Genomic DNA, 24,138 nt, shown 5'->3' on the forward strand with positions numbered 1-24,138 from the left:
ATTTCTCTTGTGACGATATTACATCCAACCCGATCATAGTCCTCGCCCTTACCCTTTTCGTTTCTGGACTAGAGGCAATACCATTGAGCTCAAATGACTTTGCCCCGTGAGTAGGGCGGGGCATTCAATCGTATATATTCATTGAGTAATCCGGAAAACATTAGTTGAGAAACGTCAGATATCATTGAGAGCTCGGAAGAAATTCTGATAAAGAAATCGGACGAATCGTCAACTGAAGGCACTACACACAAACGTTTGATTGCCAATCTTAAAGCGAACAAAATTACTGCAGTATGAAAGCGGCGCGTAGCCTTTTGAGTAGCTGTCGGAATGCCATACGAGGACGCTGGTTATTTGTTCTTTTACTTTTAGCAGTGGCTTTGGGCATCGCACTCGGGATAGTTCTTAACAAAAGAGTAGGCGAATGTAACCATTTCACACGCAAACAATGGGAAATGTTCATCGGTTTCCCGGGAGAGCTTTTCATGCGTATGCTGATGTTGCTAGTGTTGCCGCTTATATCATCGAGCATCATTATGTCACTAACATCCATCGACAAAAAGACGGCTGGGAAACTTGGCAAACGGGCCGCTTTGTTCTGTTTGTTCACCACTCTCGTTGCCTCGATTATGGCTGGGGTTGTGGCACGAGTTATGATAAGGCCAAGCAGGCAAAACAATTTTGCAGTTAATGGAGAAGAGGAAAAGAGGGACGAGGCATTGAGTGCAAGTCCAGTCTATTCCATTCTGGATATGATAAGGTACAATATTTACATTCATAAATTGTGACTTGCACGGGTTATTAAATCATTTAGAGATGCGAAGCCATTGCCATACAGATCGTTACATCAGAGTAAAAGCGATTTCGCTTGTAAAATTTCAAATCATATCGAGTTAAAGTTTATATTTGAACGGGACAACACTGTATTTATAGGTGTTGAAAGTGGTCTATAAGTTTTAAAGAAAGGCTTTTACTTGCTTACAAGCCGCGTGAGCGATATATAACATCAATGCATGCATATGTGATTAAAACAATCACTATTAGCGCAGCAAAATGTGTTCACCGGTGAAGAATTCTTTCCCAAACAACCCTTAACTTCTTCCGATTTAAAATCGTTTTTCTTTTAAATGCGAGGGGTCAAAGTTCTTATTTCATAAAAACGTGTATCTCGTAGTGGCATGAAATATCTCTAGATTTTACATGAAAATGGTACAGATTTTTTAAAAAAAGTATGTAATCCTAGAAGCGGTCAGTTTTGTGCTGTTCTATTCGGAATTTGTGAAAAGGTTCGTTTTTTGCATCGCCCGATATGACGTTGGATCTTATCAATGTTTACATATTCACTAAAACAGTACGAACTCGGGTGTCCTATCGCATTACATAAAAACGAAAATAACAATAAGCAAAATTCCTTTTCATTGAAACTGGCATTCTCACGAATTAAACAGTGAGCAAAACCTAGCGTGACTTTCAATGATTTTTAAATCAAAATTACATTGTTGTTATACGTGGTAAACCTTGCTTTCAAACCACCGAATTCAAACGAAACCCCTTTTTTTGAATGAGCAGAATCATGATCTACCCACCACCACAAGTATTTGCCCATCATTGATGTATTTCAAATGGATAGATTCAAAAAATTTTGTCCTCTCCCTGTTGAGGTTGCATCGTGAAGCACACGTCTTCCCCTACTTTTAAAAAATTTTGGTTCGGTGTTGCACTTAAGGCTACGATGCGTCGTTCAACTCATCTTAATAACGACCAACGTAGTTTTATAAATTTACTGCATGTTCGAGCGTCAACAACCTTATACAATGCATTATTATTGGAGCGATAATTAAATATTGACGGTAGCTCTGAAATATCAATGAATTGGCGGCATTCCTTGGAAATGCCAACTTCCGATACGAAGTTCGAAAACTGCGATGATTTGAGAAATTTGCGCGGCATAGCGTTCTTCATTGTTATTAGCACAGGTCATGTGTTTCACGAGGGAAAGCCCTTGTATTTACTCTTGTCATGCATGCTGGGTCAATCAGATCCCCTGCACGGCCACTTCGAATAGGTTTTACCATAGTTCATACAGCATACTTTACATTTAAATGAATTGAGTTACAAAAGTGCATACAATCTGTAAAACAAACACGATAATTTAGAAGTAAACTATGCATAAGCAGTTTGGTTCTCAGATTCAAACATGCTGACCCCAGGTGTGGTATGCGACTGTCCTTTGCTTGGGCGCTAGGGATCGAGCAAGAAAAGGTACACCGCCGCTGTACGTAAGTTCTTTTTTGAAAAATATGCAATCTGAGATGTTGATTGGTTGAACTACGCAAAATGAACGGGAAAAATTCCACCGTTTCATAAATTTACAATTTGCGCATCTGTGTTAAATTGGCTTGCGCAAGTGTGTTGACAGTCGTAATTATCGAGCCGTCGAAATTTTGTTACTTTTGTTGCTAAATAAAGATTCGTGATTTAAGGAACAAAAGGCTTAAAAAACCAACCGCGTCCAATGTACGGATGTGCGTAATCGCATACTTAATATAGGCTATATGATTCTGTACATCCTTTGAAATATATTGTTTTTGCTGACGATGACAAACATGCTGAGAAAAAAATTTCCCGATGTTTTGTAATCACACGAACAAAGTCACGCCTCGAAAAGCCATCCCTTCAACACCAACCTTGTTCAGACATCAGAATGAATTGATTTATGCGAGAAAACATGGTGCGAAAACCCCGAATCGTCACCATTTTAAACATGTAATACGATCATTTTCATGTGCGCACGAGGACAAGAACAATGAGAGGAAGAACATCCTGCTGGCTAAAAGATTACATGCGCTCAGCGCATGTATTACGAGGAAGTCGGAAAAGCTTTTCTCGCTAGAAATGAAAATGAAATCACATAAAGATTGCAAAGTAGCTCCAGTGTCGGAAATCTTCCAGCGACACGTGCATCGCAAAAAAGGTTACATAAAGGTGCAAAGGCAACCAAGGGGCCTAGAAAAAGAGGTGTGTTCAGGGAAGGATATCTGCATTCCTAAATTTAGTTGTGGTATGCACAGTCACTCTTCCTCACAAGACCTCTAACTCATTTTTTGTTTCACAAGGTTTTCTCCCAATGATGACGAATGCCATACGAAATACATCACGCAAGTTTTGTACGTGGTCTCGGGCGACTTTCAAATTTTGCTAAAAATTCTCATTGTTTCCAACATTAAAAAACAGTTGTTGAAAGCATCCTATGTTTCGAGGTTAATACGCAAGCACTCTTGATGCTAATTATACACCACTGGCGGTTTGCTTTTCAGCTTTCGTACTTTTTGAGCTCGGTTATTATATACGCGGCTTTTTATCATCAAAGAATCAGATGTGTTTACGTAGACCAAAATACGAATGTGTTGATAACGAGGGATGATAAGAGATAAAAGAAGTCGCAAATGGGGGCAAAAATTGATGACTTTTATTCAAGTTTTGTTATTGGCTAGTGAAATTTCCCTCACTGCTTGCAATTGGTGTAATTGCTGTCCAAAACGATTCTGAGCTGCTCGGAACTAGGAGGAATCGACACATATTGACTGCATGTTACAGCAAACAGACGATAATCTGGCAACTTGAATGATTGGCATGCTCTTGAAACAATAGAACAAAACAATACACTTGAATAAACATCCGATGCTCTTGACGATTGACAAATTACAAGTGTTCTCTCATGCAATGCACATGCTCTCCATTGTCTTCTCAATAACAATGCGAGAAATTTTTATCAATCTGCTTCTGTTTACATGCATTTGTTTGATCTTGCGACTTATGCCATTATGTTTGTCTAATGTGGAAATTCATGATCAGTGGCTCGATATTACGTATTAGTGGGAGCGGTTTCCGGTCATAACGAACAAGCATTTGTAGAAAATTCAGGAATGCTTTACACTTTACAATTACAGCAATGTTTTGATGCGATGAAATCCTCTTCCAAATAAACGTTTCTTCTAACAAGCAATAATATACGAGGGTCGAATGAACAGGCAGGTCTTGTTCAGGCGTATTTTCCACCCTTACAGGCGACGTGTGTCCAAACGCTTCCCGCATAAACGTGAGGGGAAAGAAATTCACGCGTTTATAAAATTATCAACTGGAATGTTGTAACACTGACGACACTTAACCGTAATTTAGAAGGAAACTTTGACGTGATCTACTTTTCGCAATGAACGAAATTTCGTCACACGGAAAAGGAACGTATCGATTTTTAATTTTCACTCCTGCTATGCAAGTATTTTAGCGTTATTTCCTGGGAAAAACAATTGATGACGAACTTGTACATAAATTAGAAGTAGTTGAAAGTGAAAGAAATGAATAAGCAATTTGCTGAAAAATTTCAATAGCAAGAGCAAACATTTGAGTTGGCTTTGCTACTAAGTGCGAATGGACCAACTATGCTGTCTCATGTATGTCGCAATGCGAGACAGACCAACCCTAACGAAGACAAACAAAGCTATAAATAATGAAATAATAGGAGTGAGCAAATATGTATGGAATGTAATTGTTTAGGCTGCTCAGCCTGCTAACAGATGTCTTAAAAACTGCTCATCTCAGAAATACGAGCATACGAATTACTGCTCACGTTCATGGCAAATTTCAAGCATGAAATTCATTTTAATGGCGTTTACACCGAATCATTCAAATCATAAATGTCGGCTGATTTCAAGGATGAGCAGCTTTTTGATACATCCAGTACATGTATAAGTCACTATAGCAGGCACAGCGCCAAAGGGGGGGATAGGGGAGACAACCCTACCCCCCGTACATGTATAAGTCACTATTGCGGGATAGTGTCTTATAAATTTACAAGGGGGCAACATTTATATATTTTAGTCTAACTTACGGCAAAAACGGAGTAAATTTATTACATATAAGTCGTAGCCTCTCAGATTCAGTTTCTTGGCGCTGTGTTTGTAGTTCTATCATGGTTGAGAAAAACAATTGCAAAAGTCAGTAAAATTCGACTGTTTGCACAGCTTGATAAAGTATTCGAAATTATGTAAGAATAACCTCGTTTAATGATAAGTATTAATATGTACGCGTGTATATGTATAGTCTGATTTCATTCTTTGCTTCTTTTGCAGAAATATGCTGCCTAACAACATCTTAGAGGCAACTATTTTCTCGGTAAGTTTTATGAAAACTATATGACACTTTACTAAAAGTAATCAATTCGTTTATGATTACAAGAGGAAGAATTTAAGTAGGCGATACAACGTGTTCCATAACTACTTTCGTTGATCTATTTTTGATCAAATATGCTGAAAAATACAACTTTTTATGCGTAGAATTATAGCTTAAGTCGATAAATCTAAAAACCAGAAATGAGAATGTAGTTTAGGGTTAAAAAACAACTAACGTGGCCAAAGGTAACCATTTTGCTTACCCATGACCAACATTTTTGAGCAGGCAATACGAACACTCGGTCAGCGTTTAGTCAATGTTTTCGTGAAACTTTAAAAACGGCAGTCTTTAGCTTGCTCAGGCGTGTGAAATGCATCTCATAAAGTTGACATAACTAATCTAAGCGGGTCTTTTTTCTTCGGTTATCATTCTTTCTTCGGTGTCATTTCTCCAATGTTCAAAAAAAGAACCAAATTTTACAGGAAATTACAACTCAAAGCCTTAAATGCTCAGAAAATTTTCCAACCAATTAGAGCGTACATCATGACTAACTGTCTCGTCTTCTGATATTGAAAATGAATTCGACATGTTGTTGAAATAAGATCAGTTTGACAAATTGCACAATAACAATGTATTCTTTGCTTTATTGGCTAGACTGGCTCAAAATTTGAACCAAAAATAACCGACTACAAATTCAAGAATAAATCGGTCGACGTTATTGGAATGTCAGCAACGAACATGTCTAAGTTTTTGAAGGAACAAACGATAAACCCATGGTTTTCCTCTCCGCATTCGGTCCAAGTCATCGAAAAAGGAAACATCATTTACGAGTATGCGGGTCAACAACGGTATCAGGCAGCCAACTATCTCGGCGTTCTCACTTTGTCCATTGCATTCGGAATAATTCTGAGTGGATTAGGCGAGCAAGGAAAACCTTTGGTGAATTGGTTCACGTGCTTATTTAGAGTAACGATGAAGCTCGTCGAGTTAATCTTGTGGTAGGTAGCTTGTAGTAAGATGTGTTACACTTCGATAAACAGAAAAATGAAATCAGATACATGGCCATTACAGGCTCGAATATATCTATAACATTATCATTTCCATAGCAAAACTACTACATTTTGAAACGCCTTGTTGCTAATGCTTAAAGCTTGCTCTTCACTTTTTTTCATCAAATTTCAACAGATCACCATGGAAATGATGCCTTTCAAAAAAATCACACCCAACACTGGACCATGACATTTTCTTTTGAGATGTTCGTGTTGGTCTTAAAAATGTTTAATTTCATCACGAATACCCTTTTCTTAAGGTTCTCGCCTATAGGCATTGGAAGTATCATTGCCAGTAAACTAGCGACCATGGACGACATTGTAGGAATGATGGCCGTCATCGGAATGTACGTCGCTGCGGTTTTGGTCGGATTCTTCATTTATGGAGTTTTCATTCTTCCCGCGCTGTATTTGATTCTGTTGAAAAGGAATCCCTTACGCTTATTGCGAGATGTGGCGAAAGCACTTACTATGGCTTTTGGTACGTCGTCAAGGTAAGACACGGTAAACCCACGCTATCATCAAGTCATAAACAAAATTAAGCAACAAAAGTGGCAATACTTGATAGTACTCAGTTCATGTTGGGGGTATGTAAGTTATCTTACAGGGGATGGGAAAAAAACTACTCAATACAGACTAAAACCCAAAGACATCAATACGTTAATTGATGGTAAAGAAACTTTTTTCTTCAGCTTAGTCTGAGCGCAATCTTTAGAAATGAAAGCTTTCGAAATATATTTGATTCTGTGAGCTCAAACATGTCAACTACCCCAAACACGCAAAATAAAAGATGATGACGAGCTTTTTCAAATCCGGAAAAATAGATGGAATAAATAACGAAGGATGCTGTTTGAAAGCACAACTGTATTTGCTTTTCATAGAGAACACTTTTTGACCTAAATTCTTATAAACTTGCAGCTCATCAACAATGCCGGTTACTTTGAATTGCTTGCAAAGCAAAAATCTCGTTGACAGTCGTTTGGCTCAATTCCTCCTTCCCATTGGAACTGTGACGAATGTTCCTGCAGCTGGAATATACATGACTACGGCAGCCGTGTTCATCATCCAGATGTGGCATCCAAAGTTGATGACAGTGGCTTCGTCTGTCCTTATATGGTAAGACTCGCTCAGTTACATAAAGATGGCACGACAAATTGTATTAACTGATGAAAAAAGGGAAGCTGAAAGTCGGGTTGAGTACTTGAGCATTTGTCCGTAAAAGTAAATCTTCTTCAATGAAGTTGTCTTCTTTTTTATCTTTTCTTGCCAACCTTTCGAAATGTTCTCTCATAATGGCTGAAAAACCATATTTCAGACACCAGCATTTCATAAATCTTCCGGCACATTTCTTTGCAAACAGCACACACCCGCCATAAAGGAAGACGTCGGATGAAGGGCAATGGCCGTTCTTATTTTTCTTAGGATGATCACTGCCAACAATACCATTCTATTTTTGTGAACAGTGCTCCTGTATTTAGGTACATAAAACTCCTTCCATTTCACTATGAAAGAAATTTAAATTCTTTTAGTTTATCGGCGTCCATTGCAACGTTTGCTTCACCACCTATTCCGGCTTCAAGTCCAATCAACGTTCAGAATATTGTTTTGAAAGTCGTGGGAATCCCATCCGCCGACATTGGACTAATCATCGCTATCGATTGGGTTATGTAAGTTAAACATTGTTGCTTGTATATAAAGAAACCTCACTTTGAGGCTTGCGCAGGTATGTGTTTGTCTGCTTTGACATGTGCATACACTGACCCACTGACGTTGTCACGATTTAAGGAGAATATTCACATCGAACAGCAAGAAATATATCGTGAGGTCTTCTCAAATATTGGCAGATCTCTGCAACACGAGCGCGGCATCAATCCTAACTTGCTTTTCGAATTCTCACTAACTCCTCGGCGCTAGTTCAAGAATGGAAAACGTCTTTTACAAAACATAGCGAAAGTCACGTTTTCATGTAACAGTTGCACGACGATTTCCACTGTTTACTTGAATAATGAAAGAGAAAAATAGTACAGTAACAGAACTTATTTGTCTGTTGCATCAACCCTTCAATGTACCATAGACTATGGTGAATGCATAATGCATTGTTTCTAGTTTCATTCTGTCATTTACTATACCTTTCGCTAACATAATGAAAACACAAAACTCGTTAGTTGCTATGCTATGGCGTATTACCATCAGCAGTGCCGTAGTGGAAGGTCATGTTAGTGGATTACTGCCAAATTTTGCAGATTAAAAAAGCAAAATTCTATGTTCGGTTAATTTTTTCAGCTTTAACTTCTTCCAAAAGAAGTCGTGATAGTTCATCACTAACACATGTTTCTCCTTTCAAGACTGATGAACAAGTGATATTAACGACTCCAACTTTCTCTCGCAATTCTCACTGACCTGTGCAACTTCTTTATAGTGATCGTTTTGGCACCATATTAAATGTTTGGTCGAACTGCGTGGCATGTGTCATCATCAACCATTATTCAAAAACAGAAATCGATTCCCTGAATTGCGTTCCTAATCTCGCACTCGAAGATGGGCGAGTCGTAGTGTCGATGCATACGAACCAAGTCGCGATTGATATTGCAGACGAGGAAGACGCCAAATCATCTAAGGGCAATGAAAAGGCCTGAAGGACGTTGCTAACAGAAAACTTTTCGTGACTGTACGGAGCGGAGAGTTTCCAAAGCAAGCGCGGTCATATATTTATGTTCAAATGTTATGGAAAAAAAACTCGGCGATAGCGCCGAGTCGTCTTTCGTTGAGATTCCCATTTAGAAATGGTATCAAAAACTGAGCACGTGCGAACAATTTTTTAACTATAATCACGTAGTGGGTATGTTGTTTAAATTTCTCATTTCTCACTACTTTCCATACAACGTAAGCAGCGGGGGATCCATCGTTGGAGATCAAAATAATTTATACAGCAGCTCTTTTTGGAAAATAATTTTACGATGCACGATATGTAACTCAAATTCAGCTTCATTAGTACAGTATGCTTTCAAAATTCTAAACCGATGGCACTGTATTTGAGTTCATAATCAAGCTGCTTTTTTTTCATCAAAGCTGGATCCGCTGCTTACGTAGAAAGCAGTATGTGGACATTAGATATATTCAGTGGTAGCTTAAGATTCATACAATAGATGATAGTATTTATACGGAAAAAATAATGCATTAAAAAAATTGTTTCTGGAACAAATAATACGTTGAAAAAATTGTATTTGCCATCATTCAACCTTAAGAGTGGAATGTCAAGTCAAAATGGGACATTTCACGGCGGCGTGGGGTCTCATTGACAGCTAAAGACCGAAAGAGCGATATTATATCATCGGGAAATACCGGAAATTACTCGGTTTCACGAATTTTCGGCCACCGTTTCTCCTCTACTTCACGCCAGGTACGATTGGTTTTAAAGAAATTTTTGATGCAGCGTTTATTGAATGGCCATTCAGCGTGTAGCTAAATAAGGGAGGCCTCTGTTTTCACTATTGTTGTCATTTAAATGCTGTCTAACGAAGCGCAGCGTGTATAATTGAGGTTGGGGGTGTATATTAGAGAAAATACGGTGTACAGTCAGGTTTGAATAACGAATCTATGGAATATCGAAATGAATTCATAACACTCCTAATGATTTCAAAGCCTAAAACGAACTCGCATGGAAAAAGTAAGTTTGCATTGGCTGCAGTTCCCCTTTCTCAGGACTTTACTAAATTGGATGGTCTACATCTACAAACATACTTTGCAACAGTTGCCGGAAAAATACACGGTTGTAAAAAAGGGCGCTTTTCTCTTATAACTAAAAAAAACTACGGGAGTTAAAAAGTGCGCTTTTCTTTTAAAATTGAAAAAATACTACATGCGAGCAACTATTTCATACAAAAAATTCCTTTGCCAGAAATCGCACGAAACGCGTTCCGTAAAACAGCTACAAATCAAAAAAGATTGCTTCCATACGGACGTAATTTTCAGAAGCGAGTAAAGATTTTTACACCGCAAAATTTTTGCATGTTCATGTGTCTGATTACTTCTCATATGAGGTATCGTAGAACGAAAGGGGTGGAGATAACGATGCTAGAGAGTTGGGGCCAAATCCACTCTGATATTCGTGTATCCGAGCATCAAGAAGTGACCAACAAGCAGATCGTAAAACAACCATCTACTTGACAGCGACATTGATTATTTTCACCTCCTCATATGGTTTGTCGTCTCGAGGGTTCGTCGATACATTGCTGATTTCTTGCGCGACGTCCATTCCTTTAATAACTCGGCCAAATACGGTGTGCTTGTTGTCCAACCAAGGCTAGAAACGAAACGCAAAACGTGAGATATTCCCATGGTGACGTAAGCCTCCCCATCATCGTAGTTACGCGGCAATCAGTAAACGTAAATTAGATACATTTTATTGACTTTGAATTCGGTAGCGTGGCCAGCCCTCGAGTTTTAGTCCGGCTATGCACACTTCAGAGCATTATTATCATTCATTTCTTTAGAGTACATATTGTTTTGCAGTGAGCGATATGGGAAAATTTGCATAGCGACACCAACACTGGTTACATGCCAGTGTTTCAAGTTATTCAGAATCAGCTTGAAGCTAGCAACATAAAGAACTTGATTTTACGAGTGCATTATTGTTAGTAATGAAATAAAAACAATAAAGCGCGTGCGGTCATTGGTCTAGAGCCGTGTTTGCATTAGCCTGTGCAAAACACATCTAAGCTCAACCAATCGAATCAATCAAAACAATCAATCAGTCAAAGAGAATTTGCAAATCGATCATGAAACATTTTAGAGGAAAAATTGAAATGTTTTTTCTTTTTCGCATTATTGTTATTTTATAAAAGAAATAAAAGATGTTTTTCGTGTTTGCACTGGCTTATGCAAACCTCGGAGACATTTTTGAGAACTCTCGAGCATGTGCAACCCTTGACCTTCGGTCTCGAGCTTGCACTGATCTGCTATCGAGTTCTCCAAAAGGTCTCCTCGGTTTGCATAAGCCTGTGCAAACACAGTAAACATCTTTTATTTCTTAAAAATTACATATGCACACTATACGTACTGCAGGTACGACGGTTATGAAAAACTGGGAACCATTGGTATTTGGTCCGGCGTTGGCCATACTCAGCGTGTACGGACGATCGTGACGAAGGTTGTGATGAAGCTCGTCCTCAAATTCGCCTCCCCAAATTGATTCGCCTCCGGTTCCATCACCTGGAAAAAGCAATATGGCCTAGTCATCAACAAATGCCGAAGTAGTACATTTACAAGTTCAATGCCCCTGACAATATATGCACGTACATGACGTGCTCTGATTGGTTGATGCTCGTGTTTGGATCGGGTCATCCAAACGTGGAAATTCAAATTGAGTCGCACGTGTCTGAGAATGAAAGCAATTTTCTGTTATTTTACAAAAACAATAACTCGATGGTTTTCAAGTGTTTGGATGACATGATTCAAACATTCCAAAACGAGTTTGCTCGGGGTATTGTGTTGTTTAAGATGTCCATCTCAATTTATGACGTAATGACGTTGCGAAGATTAAGACGTCTAGTTTACCTTGTAAGTACTAAGCACGAAAAGAACAGGACACTTTACCCACGCCGAGTTTTTTCATTGTTAAAGTCGTATGTATATGCTTACCCAATGGATCTCCCGTTTGGATCATGAACTGTTTGATAACGCGATGAAAAATATGTCCGTTATAGTATCCATTTCGACTGTGCACAACAAAATTCTCCACCGTTTTGGGGCACCTGCAAAAGTCAAACAAAGCTAAGAAAGGCAGAAGGAATGGTCTATCACAGTGGATGGACTTTTAATATTCTTTGCACCTCTCAATTTGTAACATTTTTACCAAAGACAATAAACTAGAATGGCATAACATTTCTGGTAATGTAAAAATAGTCAAGGCCGTGAAGTTGTCATATGCTTGTAGAAAACAGGAATGTCTTACTCTTTGAGAAATAGTTTCACTTCAATGTCGCCCATGGTCGTGTGAATGACGGCACTTCCAGCTACACGATCCAATCCTCCACTTGCCTTAAGGAAAAAATGGGGAAAAAAGTTTGGAAATTTGTGACATGAAGTATCGCTGCCACGAGAGATTGAGTGGGCATATAACCCTTCATTCGCTGGCAATTCTATCGCTGAAGTATCCTTAAAACTTTGCTCTACGCACTCTAGAATCTTTAACCAACAGAACTACAAATGTCTTTCTTCTTGAGTTATCGCAAAATAAAAAAGATATACATTTCATTTAAAAAAATGGCTGCTTAGGATCACAATAAACAAAGAAAATACAAACCTCAGTGGCTGCATAGATTTCTTCTCTTGATGGTTTTTCATTGAACACATCCCTTTCGCCTTCCGCACTAAATTCAAACACGGAACCATCTAAGTTGCTTTTTACGTAACACCATACAGAAGCATTTAAGTTGTTTTCTATGTTACACAACGCAGAAACAACGTTGTTTTTTATGTTAAACACCATACAGAAACATCAAAGTTTTTTCTATGTTACACAACACAGAAACATCTAAGTTGTTTTTTATGTTACACAACACAGAAACATCTAAGTTGTTTTAACACATCTAAGTTGTTTCTAACTCTAAGTTGTTATGTTACACAACATCAGAACATCTAAGTTGTTTTCTATGTTACACAACATCAGAGACATCAAGTTGTTTTGTCACATCTAAGTTGTTTCTATGTTACACAACACAGAAACATCTAAGTTGTTTCTATGTTACACAACATCTAAGAACACATCTAAGTTGTTTCTATGTTAGTTGTTTTCTATGTTACACAACACAGAAACATCTAAGTTGTTTCTATGTTACACAACACAGAAACATCTAAGTTGTTTTCTATGTTACACAACACAGAAACATCTAAGTTGTTTCTATGTTACACAACACAGAAACATCTAAGTTCTTTTCTATGTTACACAAAATAAAATCATCCAAGTTGTTTTGCATGTTATAACACACAGAAACATTTAAGTAGTTTTCTTTGTAACACAAAATAAAAACATCCAAGTTGTTTTCTAAGTTACACCACGCAGAAACAGCTGGATTATTCTTCCTGAAAGATTATCTGCAGATAAAAAATGTAATTGTACACACCTCTGGTCGGGATCTCTTTTCGTAAACATATAGAAACGATTTTTCTTGTTTGCTGTACAAAATATCGTTGGATCAGTTTCGGATTTGTTCAGTGATGGATTATCAGCTGCTTCAGTTTCCTGTAGACGAAAACGAGACTTATTGGGAAAGTATTTTATTGTTTATTTGTGGACTTTCACGGTGTCGAGCAATTTACTCCAGAGCTGGGATAGTTAGCGACGAAGTGGGATACAAGTGAGATGCTACGTGCTCTAGTTAGCTACGAGAATCAGTTTCTTACAATAATCATAGAACTTCCTCACAAAGCTTGGCGTGGTTTCATGAAAGCTTAATTTGCTTATCATTGCTTTTCCGCCCTTGATCTAGCAGAAACTCGGTAAAGTGATGTCCTAATTGACGCGTCGTTTTTATTGAACAACTATTACAGAATCGCCACTGCAATGAACCTTGTTTGCAAATAAATTATTGCGGATGGCGATCTACTGTCGATCATTAATGGCATACATTTATGCGTGTACTTACTAAAGTAGCTGCTGCCTTTCCCTTATCGGGTTTGCCTTGATACAGAGCGATGCTGAGAAATCGAACATTTTCGTTTTTACCAACAATACGAACGCATCTGTTGGTATGAACGTTGATCACTTTAATTCCGAACAACGTCGCGTACAAGAGAAAATATCCGCTTTCATCGAAGGTGATGTTTGAATACTGGAGATTCTTCGTCTTCTCGAGATCTTTTTCTCCGGCCATTCTCCTTCCAAACTCCATGTCCGGAAGTAACCGACCCGACTGCTGCATATCGGTAAACACCGGAAGATCTTCGTCGAAAACGCGAACTTTTCTACCTGACAGAAATCGAAACACTCGAACCTTGCGGTCCGTCGCCATCGTTGCGAAGAGCTTGCCGTCGGGTGAGAATGCAAGGGATGTCGGTACGGTTTTGCACTTTTTGAATGAAACAAAAAAAAACAAGAACGGAGAAATTAAACGTAAAATATCGTTTGATGATTCAAGCAAGTATAATTAAAATTGTAAAAAACTTTGAATGATAAAACTGCTACATCTTCTCAACCTTTCCTCTCCCCTATTCAACAACATTCCGAGAAATTACAATTGATACTTGGTGTCGAAATAATTAAACAACAACATTCGTCGTTCATCCAACATTTCCTCCGCCCTTTAAGAAAGTACTTCGAACATTAATTTGACTCTTTTCAATTTACAAAAATCTCAAATAAAAATACCACAAAAATCAAAAATGAGCCAATTGCAACAGACATTATATTGTTTTCGTGATGTCCGACATAAGAACAAGTTAAAAAAATTGCAAAAACGAGGCTTCGTGTTACAATGCCGTTGCAAACACTTACCATAACAAATTCGAACAGATCTGTGTCCGTCTTGAACCGAAATTTGACGCCGCTTTGAGGAAATTTATAATCTCCTTTCAAACCGCACCAGTATTCCAACATACCCGCCTCGTCGGCTGACACCACTACGTCATATGTATTGTTGTACTAAATAAAGATGTTGCGCGAAGAAAAAGTCATTATGCTAGGTTGTACGTATTGAGCAGTCTTATCTTTTACGAATTAAAAATGCCGACATGTTGATGGTATTTGTTAGCTAACGTCAACATCTGAAAGCATTCATCAGCAGGAGATTAAAACCAAAACAGTAGATTTATTAAACCTTTTAAACCCAATCGGTAAAATTCAATTGACAATCAGCCATTGACTGATTTCTGGGTGGAGAAGGGGTGTCATTCCCCAAATACCAGATATCCCACCCCCAAATAAATTGTTCACCTGTCTAAGAAACATTTTTAACCCTCCCCCCCCCCCACCGAACTCCAATTTTTAGTAAAAGAAATCAGTAGTACAGTTGAGCTGAGTTTTTCAGGGCAATGTTTCAACTCTCTGTAGGTGCTACCTTCAGTGGCTGCACTGCTCCTAAAATGCTTGCTCTCGTACTTTGTCTTACGTCGCTTTCTTACCAGCTCATCCCCCCAAACAAAAAATTTAGGTATCACCCATGGAAAAAATGGCACTCAGCCTATATAATGGTCGTGAAATTCATCGACTAAAACATTTGCAAACAATATTCAGCAATGTGGCAGATCCAGCGTTCGTCAAAATAAACTATTAGTGTGTCTATGTTATTCCAAAGCCATCATCAGAGAATAGATATAATATATTAATCCTATAATACTCTCTCGGCCATACGCAGTTCTAAAGAGATTTGACTCATCTCCAATCCCTGTGGGCTAGATAGCTCAATAGGTAGAGCGGCGGAATAGTACCCGAAGGTGCGAGTTCCAATCTCGTCCAAGTCACATGTTTTTCATGTGCATATAAAACCGTGTTAGAATTAATATATTATATATGGGTGTCTACGTAAGCTGCTAAATCTTATGTTCAAAATACATTTAGAACAACACCATGAATTTCTAAGAAAAAAATAACCAATTGAGTACAGCTCCCAAGGTGTTTGAGAATGTAAACATATCCAAGAATAAGCAGCAGTAATATATTTTGATGCACTCTACACATCCGCCATTGAGCTAGCATACACGCACATCAATAAGGGAGCCAAGATTCGTTAAGGAGCCAGGATAAATGTGTAACAAATATCTTTTCTTGTTGGAAAGAGAAGGAGGTGTATTTACTTGGAGAGACAGAGAGTAACTCTGCCAACACTGTCGACAAGAATCTAGAAGTTAGTGTATTCAGGTTTACCTTTATAAATGTGATAGGTTTCGAATGAATGGTTAACGTGTGCAACGCCACATTGCTACCACGTCCGTCGTAAATGTGTATTTTTCCGTTATCTTTTTCTGAGCTGAAAGGGAAATCGTAAGTTTAGTTAAGCAATTGCAAGAATCTACGCGATGAACTGAACAGATATGTAGAACCGGAAGGAAGAAACCAATCATTTTGAAGACAGTGATAAAAAAAGCAGTACATTGCGCGACAGTCGGCAAACAACCACGAAATACCTTGATAAGACAATTGTCAATCGCAACATCCTTTTAATCGCGGAATTATTTTGTGGAACGTTCCTGCTAAATCCCTGGGAACGAGGTTAACAATGGCAGAAGTTTAAGTTACCAATAGAAAACAGGGCACTCTATCCATGTGCAAGAGCTCTCTCTTACACGTAGAGCGTTTTGATAGGAAATAAACACACCATATCGTTCGTTTTCTAGCTATTACGGGGAATGTTGTAACACAGAATTAGTGTTAGTCGTCATCCTTAGCTCTGTTTGGAACATTCGATGCTGGGATATTTGTGTTTCAATTTGGACTTTTAGTAAAGCATAACTTAGGTGTCAAGATGTGGGGGGGGGGAGGTTGTGAGGACTTTGCAAGTGCATATTTGACGACTTTAGATTATATTTTAGTTTAATAGAGCTTTTAAAATGACAGTATACTTTCTAGAACAGATTACGCACACCTCTTTTCTTTCGCAAGATATTGAAGTTTTTGTAATGTGCGATATATACAACTTGTGACGCCATTTTCGACAACAAGTCGCATCCAAGTTTCAGACATCCTTTAGTTTCCTTGCGACTTTTGGTAGAAATGATCGGGCAATTTTTCATACCATTGACTCTTCACAATGAAAGGAACTCCGCTCCGTTGAAGTGACATGTAAGCAAATGTACCAGGTATTTCAAATTCTCATTATGCAATGTGAACTCACAAGTTGCGTAAAGCGGACATTGCACAAACTTCAATATCTTGAGAACGAAACATGATCTAAAGAACCTGTTTTAGACAGCACACTCTCGTTTTGAACGTTATCATCAACGAGAATATAATTTAAATAGCACAATTTTCGTGTCATATGCACTTTAATTTGCACGGAGTGTAACATAATTCAGTACTTTCACGGTGAAATTTTCAAAAAATTCAGTTCTCTTTCAAACACTTTTTCGCCAGAGGAGAGTTGCTTAGTGTTGATATATTAGTACATTAAAGGATAAACATTGTTATGGTTGTGACCAAAACGTATATCGAACGACTTTATCGTCATAGTTTTTTTTTTGTATCTTTTACCGCCAAGCTATATTGTCACTTATCTACAGCGAACTTTCTTTCTTCAATGAACGCAACTATTCCATTAAAAGTTAACACATAGCTGTGTTCTACGAAACTGCTGGCTAGCTAATATTTTTTTGGAAAGGGGGGTTGATCAATGAATTATACGATTACGTTCCCTGATAACACATACCATGCTAACGCTGGAGTAGCGGCACCACGGGAATATATCCATTCGCATTGACCAGGCTCAAATCCAATTTTCATCATGTTTATCATATCTGTGAACACAAGAGGCAACGTCTAAAGTCATGCAGACAGGATCAAGTCAGGTCTGCACGGCAAGATTGAAGATAGTGAGTTGAAACTACAAAATTACTTTTCTAACGACAAGAAAATGAAAACAGAGCGTGCACAAGAAATCATTTAGGCAAATGTTAACTGCGTAGGAGACACATCAAAACGCTTCTCAGCTATTACAAAATGCGCACAGCGCACTTGGGTGCACGTAATTCGTTAGAAAACAACAACAAATTCATACCAAAGTTTATCACGTCGAACACTTTTAATGACTTATCGTTTGCAACTGAGCAAAACAAAAGTCCATCCTCGCTAGCAGCAGCACAGCATATCGCTCCTGAAGGGAATGAATTGTCCATTAACACTTCATGCAACGATGTTGGATGTTTCACATGTTAGATTTAAACTCGACACATGAGCATACAATGCCATACAACGTGCTAACTTCAACAATTACATGTTGGGCAGTTCTCTGAAATGGACCCTGCATGGCAAAGGTTGAAAACTACTTTCGTCATATGTTATAAAATGATAATGAGCCTATCTCGTTATATTTAAGGTATTTTCGTCATACTTTGCCGTGCCGATGTTCCCAGAGTGTGGCACTTGTTAAAAGGGCTTCATTTACAGTAACGTGTGAGCCCTGTGATGCAAGCCTTTCGTACTTCCTATTTCTGTTTAAGTTAGAAACAATCACTATAGCAAAGGCATTCGCGCGATAGAAAAAGATACCAGTGGCTATTTTAATCCAGGAAAAGATTTTTTTCATAAATCGTTTCCGTAAAATCCCCGGCAACATGATCAACAACTGTTGGCAGCTATGGGGAAATGTTGCCACATTTAAAATGTGTGTTTGGCCCGTTTCAAACGTAGAAAATTACATGAGCTGAGTGCATTAAAGACAAAAGAAATTGAGACAAAATTCCTCATTATTCTTTGCTATAAATGCACTAACTTCATGTAAAGTTCGACGTTTAAAACGGGTCCGAGTAATTATCCTTAGCGCTGCTTGGTTGATATTCTATTCTGTGATATTTTTACTTGCATTGGCCTTTCAATTGAAATCTTCAGGAAAATTTAGTTTTCTAATGATAACAAAGGCTTTTTGGACAACAGGTAGGTATTTCAATACAAGAATGCCTCCTTAGCACTGTACTACAACCAATCACTAACCATTGATGCATTCGATTGATTAATCAGTAAAACATTGATATATACAATTGGGTACAACTACAAGTGTTTTGCTCAACATATGAAAAAGTAAAATTAAAACATGTATACTAATGTCAACACGATACCCAGTTTCCAGTGCTGTAGAACTAAATTTATCAGAGGGGGGCTCTCTTGACGAAGCTGAAGCCATGAAATTATGAAAATTTACCCATTTCAAAGGTAGAAGTGGGGCTCCTCCCCCAAGTGCCCCCCCCCCACACACACACACTTCTACAACACTGCCAGTGTCTATCTATGAATATATCATTGACATAGGTTTGAGAATTGTAATTCATCATTTAAGATTACCTAGATGACCTCGAAAATGCTTAACAAATTCTATTCCTTCTGTAGTCTTCTTCCAAAATTTAATATGACCATCACAACTTGCTGTTATGAGGAAATCAGTTCTATTGGTGAACAACAAATAAAAGTTTGCTTGATATCAACAAAGCCTTATACAAAATGCAATCATGGAGAAGGTGGGAAAGTTTTCTATGCACACATGTGAAGAAAACATCTTTGATTAAACACAATGAGTAAGCACTGTTTCAAAACATCTTACTTTTCAATGAAATCAAATAACCTCATGTTAAACTGTTTCGAAGTATCATATGTATTTTTATCATGGTAACAATGCGGGTGGCTCAAAAAATTAGGTAACCTAAATTGGTGCTACACAAATTACAAAGAAGTGATGTAGAATTTGAAATATAAACAATCCTGTTGACAATCCTGTTGACAAGATTCTGGCTCAAAATACTCCTTAGAAAATTGTAACCACTAGCCTTGTTGCTATGGTATTTTGACTATTAAATAAGCAGAGCTCTGTGTACCGTGGATAAGCCATTCTTTCAAACATACACCTTAACTTAACATGAATAGACATGATGACCTTATGGATAAAATGGCTCGAATGAAGACTTGTCCACTGCTGAGTACAGAATTTGGTCGTGGGACATGCTATGATTCAAACTGTTAATTTGTAATAACCCTTTGAATTCAATTTTTACGTCACGGGGGGAAAGGGGGATCACAACCAAGCCTCATACTTACTTGGTTACAACAACATGGGTGATGAGATCTCGGTGCATGTAACTTTTTTCATACGATTCAGACGTTGGTAGATTGTCAAGATAAATTTGCTCAAATTCTAGAACTGATTAGGAAACATTGTTATTAGGGATCTTATAGTCGAAGAAAATTTACGTGTGCAATAGGGAATGGAGAACGCTTGAATACCTACAGCCTAGTCTAGAAAGCATGTGTAATGCGTTTCTTATTTTCAACGATGTCTACAATGGGCAAAATTAAACTATTGCTGTGATAATGTGAGAAAACAAAATTTTCTTGTACCACAGTAAACACTAAAGTGTTCAAAGTTTAATACATGCCGCCGCCATATGCATATGCATGTGAGAAAGACTTGTTGGCAAGATTTCTTTGTGTTATTGATTATAATTTGCCGAGCAATGCAAACCTTTCCTCTTTTTTGGTTTTTTTTCTGGCACAGGTAGTGGTCCTATCATTTCATCTCCACTTTCGCCTTCGTCATTTTCGCTATTTTCATCTTCATTCGATCGTTTCTTGCTGGCCTTTTCATCCGCCATCTTTGATTTGAGTCATATTTCTCCAGGGGGGGGGAAGCTTTTTTCTGCATTGATTTTTTAAAGCAATATTTACAGAAACAGTTACGCTAAGCGTACATGTTATGGGCCTATTGTTTTATTCGTAAATATACAGTAACACGGACCACTGTACTCATGAAAATTAGCTATATGAAGCTGAGGTAAGGGCACTAACGATTTTACTAAATGATTTTATTGGACAGATAAAATGATTGAGACACGAATAAAAAACTAAAAATAACCAAAATGGAATCAGACTATGTTTCTTAACTCTGACAAGAACTAAAGATGAACAATCAATTGGCTTTATCAAAAAAGAGTTGGGCCATAGGAGTGTTGTAGTTTTATTTAATTGCCATCCACAGAAGTTGATTATTTGCCTAATAATGAAAATCTTTTTAAATGCATTGCCCAAGTGTATAGTATTATGCACGAGCAAATGTGTTACAAACGTTCACCTTACCCATCGGCTCGGGCCGATTTAATCCCAAATGATACTCAAACATAGCTGTCCCGTACAACCATATGCAACCTACGACATGTACGGTGTTTATCACTAGTACCAATCAAATTCGTGTTATAAAACTCTTTATTATATGAAGGTCGGCTACATACGAACCTCAAACGCCATGCGCTTGAAAAACTTTTAAGCAATACTAGTATTGTTGGTTAATTGACTGCAAAATGCAAGCTAACAGCTATAGAAGCACGATTGCAATGCATCAGCTATGCAAATGCTAAAGTTAGAATTTGATTTCTAATACAGAGAAAAATTCTTGATAGAGAAGACGAATTTTTCTTAAACAGAAAAGGAAAAGAATAGAAAAAATATCCCAGAGCCATAAAGTTCTGTCACGCCATTTACTGTGCCTTTGATGGTAATTCCATTGGATTAATAACGTCATTAAAATCTGCCATTGATGAAATGTCGAGGACAAATATTTATCATAAGCTGTTTGAAAAATATAATTTCTTTCAAATATTTTTTCTGCAATTATTAGCTTTGAGTTTTGACAAATAGCTTTCTTTTCTCGAGAGGTTCCACATGTTTCCCTATAAATAGTGTATCAAATCCGCTTAAAATATCGTCTGTTTTTAAGTGACGAACGAACATTCGCTCGAAGTTTTATCAAAACAACAATAAACAAGTTTAGATAAGATGGCACAAAAATAGTGCCGACATTAAGCGCTTTTCCCACACAACTTGAGAATGTCAGAATGGACACATATTCATAAAAAGTCAAATCAGTCAACATTAGGCAATTGTTTACACAAATGTCAAGTAGTTTAACAAAATGTCTAAATGACAAGACAGTAATTTTACAGTATGCTAAATCAACAGATAATAAACAAGTCTATTGTTCACTAGAAGAGCATGAAATAAAATAGACGTCGTTAAAGCGATCACGAGCTTAAAACAAACATCTGGAATGACTTGTAGACTCCATGATCGCAAATACTGGGCGTACATAAAATTCGTTCCGCCTTTCTGACCCCAAAAGTAGAAGTATCACACATCGTAGATCATGCCAGATAAATCTATTGTCCTACTGGGGTAGCTAATTTTATCAACTGTGGTGAAGCTAATTGTTATCCAATGCTCTGGTATGCAATTGTGAGTCATTTTTCCAAATTAAGGCCACGCTTGCGTAAATTTTACTGGAGCGTTTTCTGGAAGAAACGCCCACGTAACACAAAGATAACAAGATGCTTTGAAGAACGCAAATTTTATTTTAATATATTGCTTGACTTGCATTAACAAAGTATCATAAAAAGTTTATCATCTATAAACGCCATTATGCAAATTCGTGTGACCATGATAACGGCAAACCACATGCATAAATTTGTAAAAGTTTAAAGTCTCATTAACAAATCAACAGTACAAACAGGTCGTCTTCGATTAGTTTTTACGATTTGATAAACACTTGTGTATTTACGATGTAAAATTAGTGGGCATTGACTCGTTTGACTCATTTGTATCCAACCTACACGATACTCGTGAAACATATACAAGCAGAAGTAAACGTTGCCATGGATAATAATAAAACGAAACACCGGCAATCTCAAAAGTCAGTCTGATAGCGAATGATTTTCTGGATTTGTTTCACAAAAATTACATCCTGGAGAATCAATTAAATTCCGGAGCAATTGCGATACGGCCGACTGAGAGTCACAAAAACCCACTTATTAAAGCTCAAGAGAAACTTTATATTTTTCCTTCGTCCAGACTTTCAGTTGTACCAATTACCGATTTTATAGAATAAATATTGCCAACATTTGCAGCCTGACTCAAATTATTGGAGGGCGCATTCACCCACACACCACCACCCCTGGTTGCTGATGCCCTGATTAACAAAGTTCTAAACATTTAGAATGCTTACGAAGCGAACATAGTTCCTGAAGAAATGAGAGACAAAAATGTTAAATTTACTGCACTTTCTTCCACTGATTTACAGATTTAAAACGCGCGAAAGTACGTTTTTATTGTATATAACCGTTCACACATCAACAGCATAAAAATTTTCATAAACCGGACGATAAAGAAATTAACTCTCGTTTTGGAAGACGAAAGACTACACATCAGATGTCTAATATCATCAACAATTTTATTGTTTTAAACTTTAACACAGTATGTAAAATGAACATCACATTTCCATGCTTTAATTTTTATTAAAAAATTTAAGAGAAGGATTTAATACATTCTTTAGTAAGATCCTTCAAAACAACAAAGAAAAGCAATATGCGTAAAGTACAAACACATGCAAAGCAAGCAACGCCACACATTAGAGCTTTCAGCTAAAACTGCGCCGACATGCCTCATAAGTAAGTTTCTCCCGCGTGCAAAGGCGTTTTAGTAGAGTTCTCAGGCTTTCCTATACACGTATGCCATATCTCTGGAAAAAATCTGATACCAATCAACTTTTTTTTCCAATACTGCAGACATAAAGCTTATAAATCGACTGAAAGCTCTGGTGTTAAGCTGGCTGGCTTTGAATTCCAACGAATGTGCATTTGAAGTATCCTAGATAAGACATAATCTTATTTGATGCACAAATTTCGCATGAGCAATACACGACTCTAAGACACGTGCAGCTGCCAACCGCTGAGGTTGGTTCCTCTCTTAGAACATTACTATAAAGCTCTTTTTAAGGTAAAGCCCTTGAAACTTTTCTTAATTATTGCGCGCAGGTGCCTCTTCCTTTAAACGTTGACAAAACGAAGAAGAAAAACCATACGAGAAATCTTTGCATTCTAAATAATGAACCTTTAGTGTTGAACATCGAATATTGAAGAAGTCTTATAACTGTGAATCTCGTTTGGCTCTGAGGGTTCAGTCTTCGGCTACAAGTTCTCATGTGCATGGCAACGTGATGATTGATCAACTTTGGATTCACAAAAAAAGATCACCCAGCATATTAGAAAATACACTCAATCGACTCATGCTGAAAGGCAGTCATCATCGTGTTAAAAAAACGTTATGTAACTGCCTCCCTGTGCGACTCAATATACAAATCCTACGGAAATTGCGTAGACGCATCAGTATACTTAAGTATGCGAAATTTCCGTGAAGAGGATTGGATCAAATGAAGAATAAACGACCTTAGCTCATTAT

General features: G+C 37.7%; 2 protein-coding genes across 2 annotated transcripts; one reads left to right on the top strand and one right to left on the bottom strand.

Annotated features, from left to right (window-relative positions):
• Positions 1-9,423, top strand: LOC124438140 (excitatory amino acid transporter-like). The gene is made up of 7 exons (XM_046988134.1): positions 1-760; positions 5,130-5,172; positions 5,824-6,167; positions 6,479-6,712; positions 7,137-7,334; positions 7,748-7,885; positions 8,638-9,423. The coding sequence occupies exons 1-7, from the start codon at positions 294-296 to the stop codon at positions 8,852-8,854; spliced, it is 1,641 nt and encodes a 546-aa protein (XP_046844090.1). The 5' UTR covers positions 1-293; the 3' UTR covers positions 8,855-9,423.
• A 613-nt stretch (positions 9,424-10,036) lies between these two features.
• On the bottom strand, positions 10,037-21,030 carry LOC124439299 (peptidylprolyl isomerase domain and WD repeat-containing protein 1-like). Its single transcript, XM_046989527.1, has 14 exons — positions 20,378-21,030; positions 19,954-20,056; positions 19,207-19,307; positions 17,927-18,022; positions 17,579-17,666; positions 16,081-16,183; positions 14,713-14,859; positions 13,865-14,287; positions 13,343-13,461; positions 12,523-12,589; positions 12,172-12,257; positions 11,859-11,971; positions 11,278-11,429; positions 10,037-10,521 (listed from the first exon to the last, which is right to left on the bottom strand). Exons 1-14 carry the CDS (start codon positions 20,505-20,507, stop codon positions 10,378-10,380), a joined length of 1,872 nt encoding a protein of 623 aa, XP_046845483.1. The 5' UTR covers positions 20,508-21,030; the 3' UTR covers positions 10,037-10,377.
• Positions 21,031-24,138: the final 3,108 nt, after the last annotated feature.

The sequence above is a fragment of the Xenia sp. Carnegie-2017 genome, unplaced genomic scaffold, assembly GCF_021976095.1.
Source record: "Xenia sp. Carnegie-2017 unplaced genomic scaffold, XeniaSp_v1 HiC_scaffold_1, whole genome shotgun sequence".
Lineage (NCBI taxonomy): Eukaryota > Metazoa > Cnidaria > Anthozoa > Malacalcyonacea > Xeniidae > Xenia > Xenia sp. Carnegie-2017.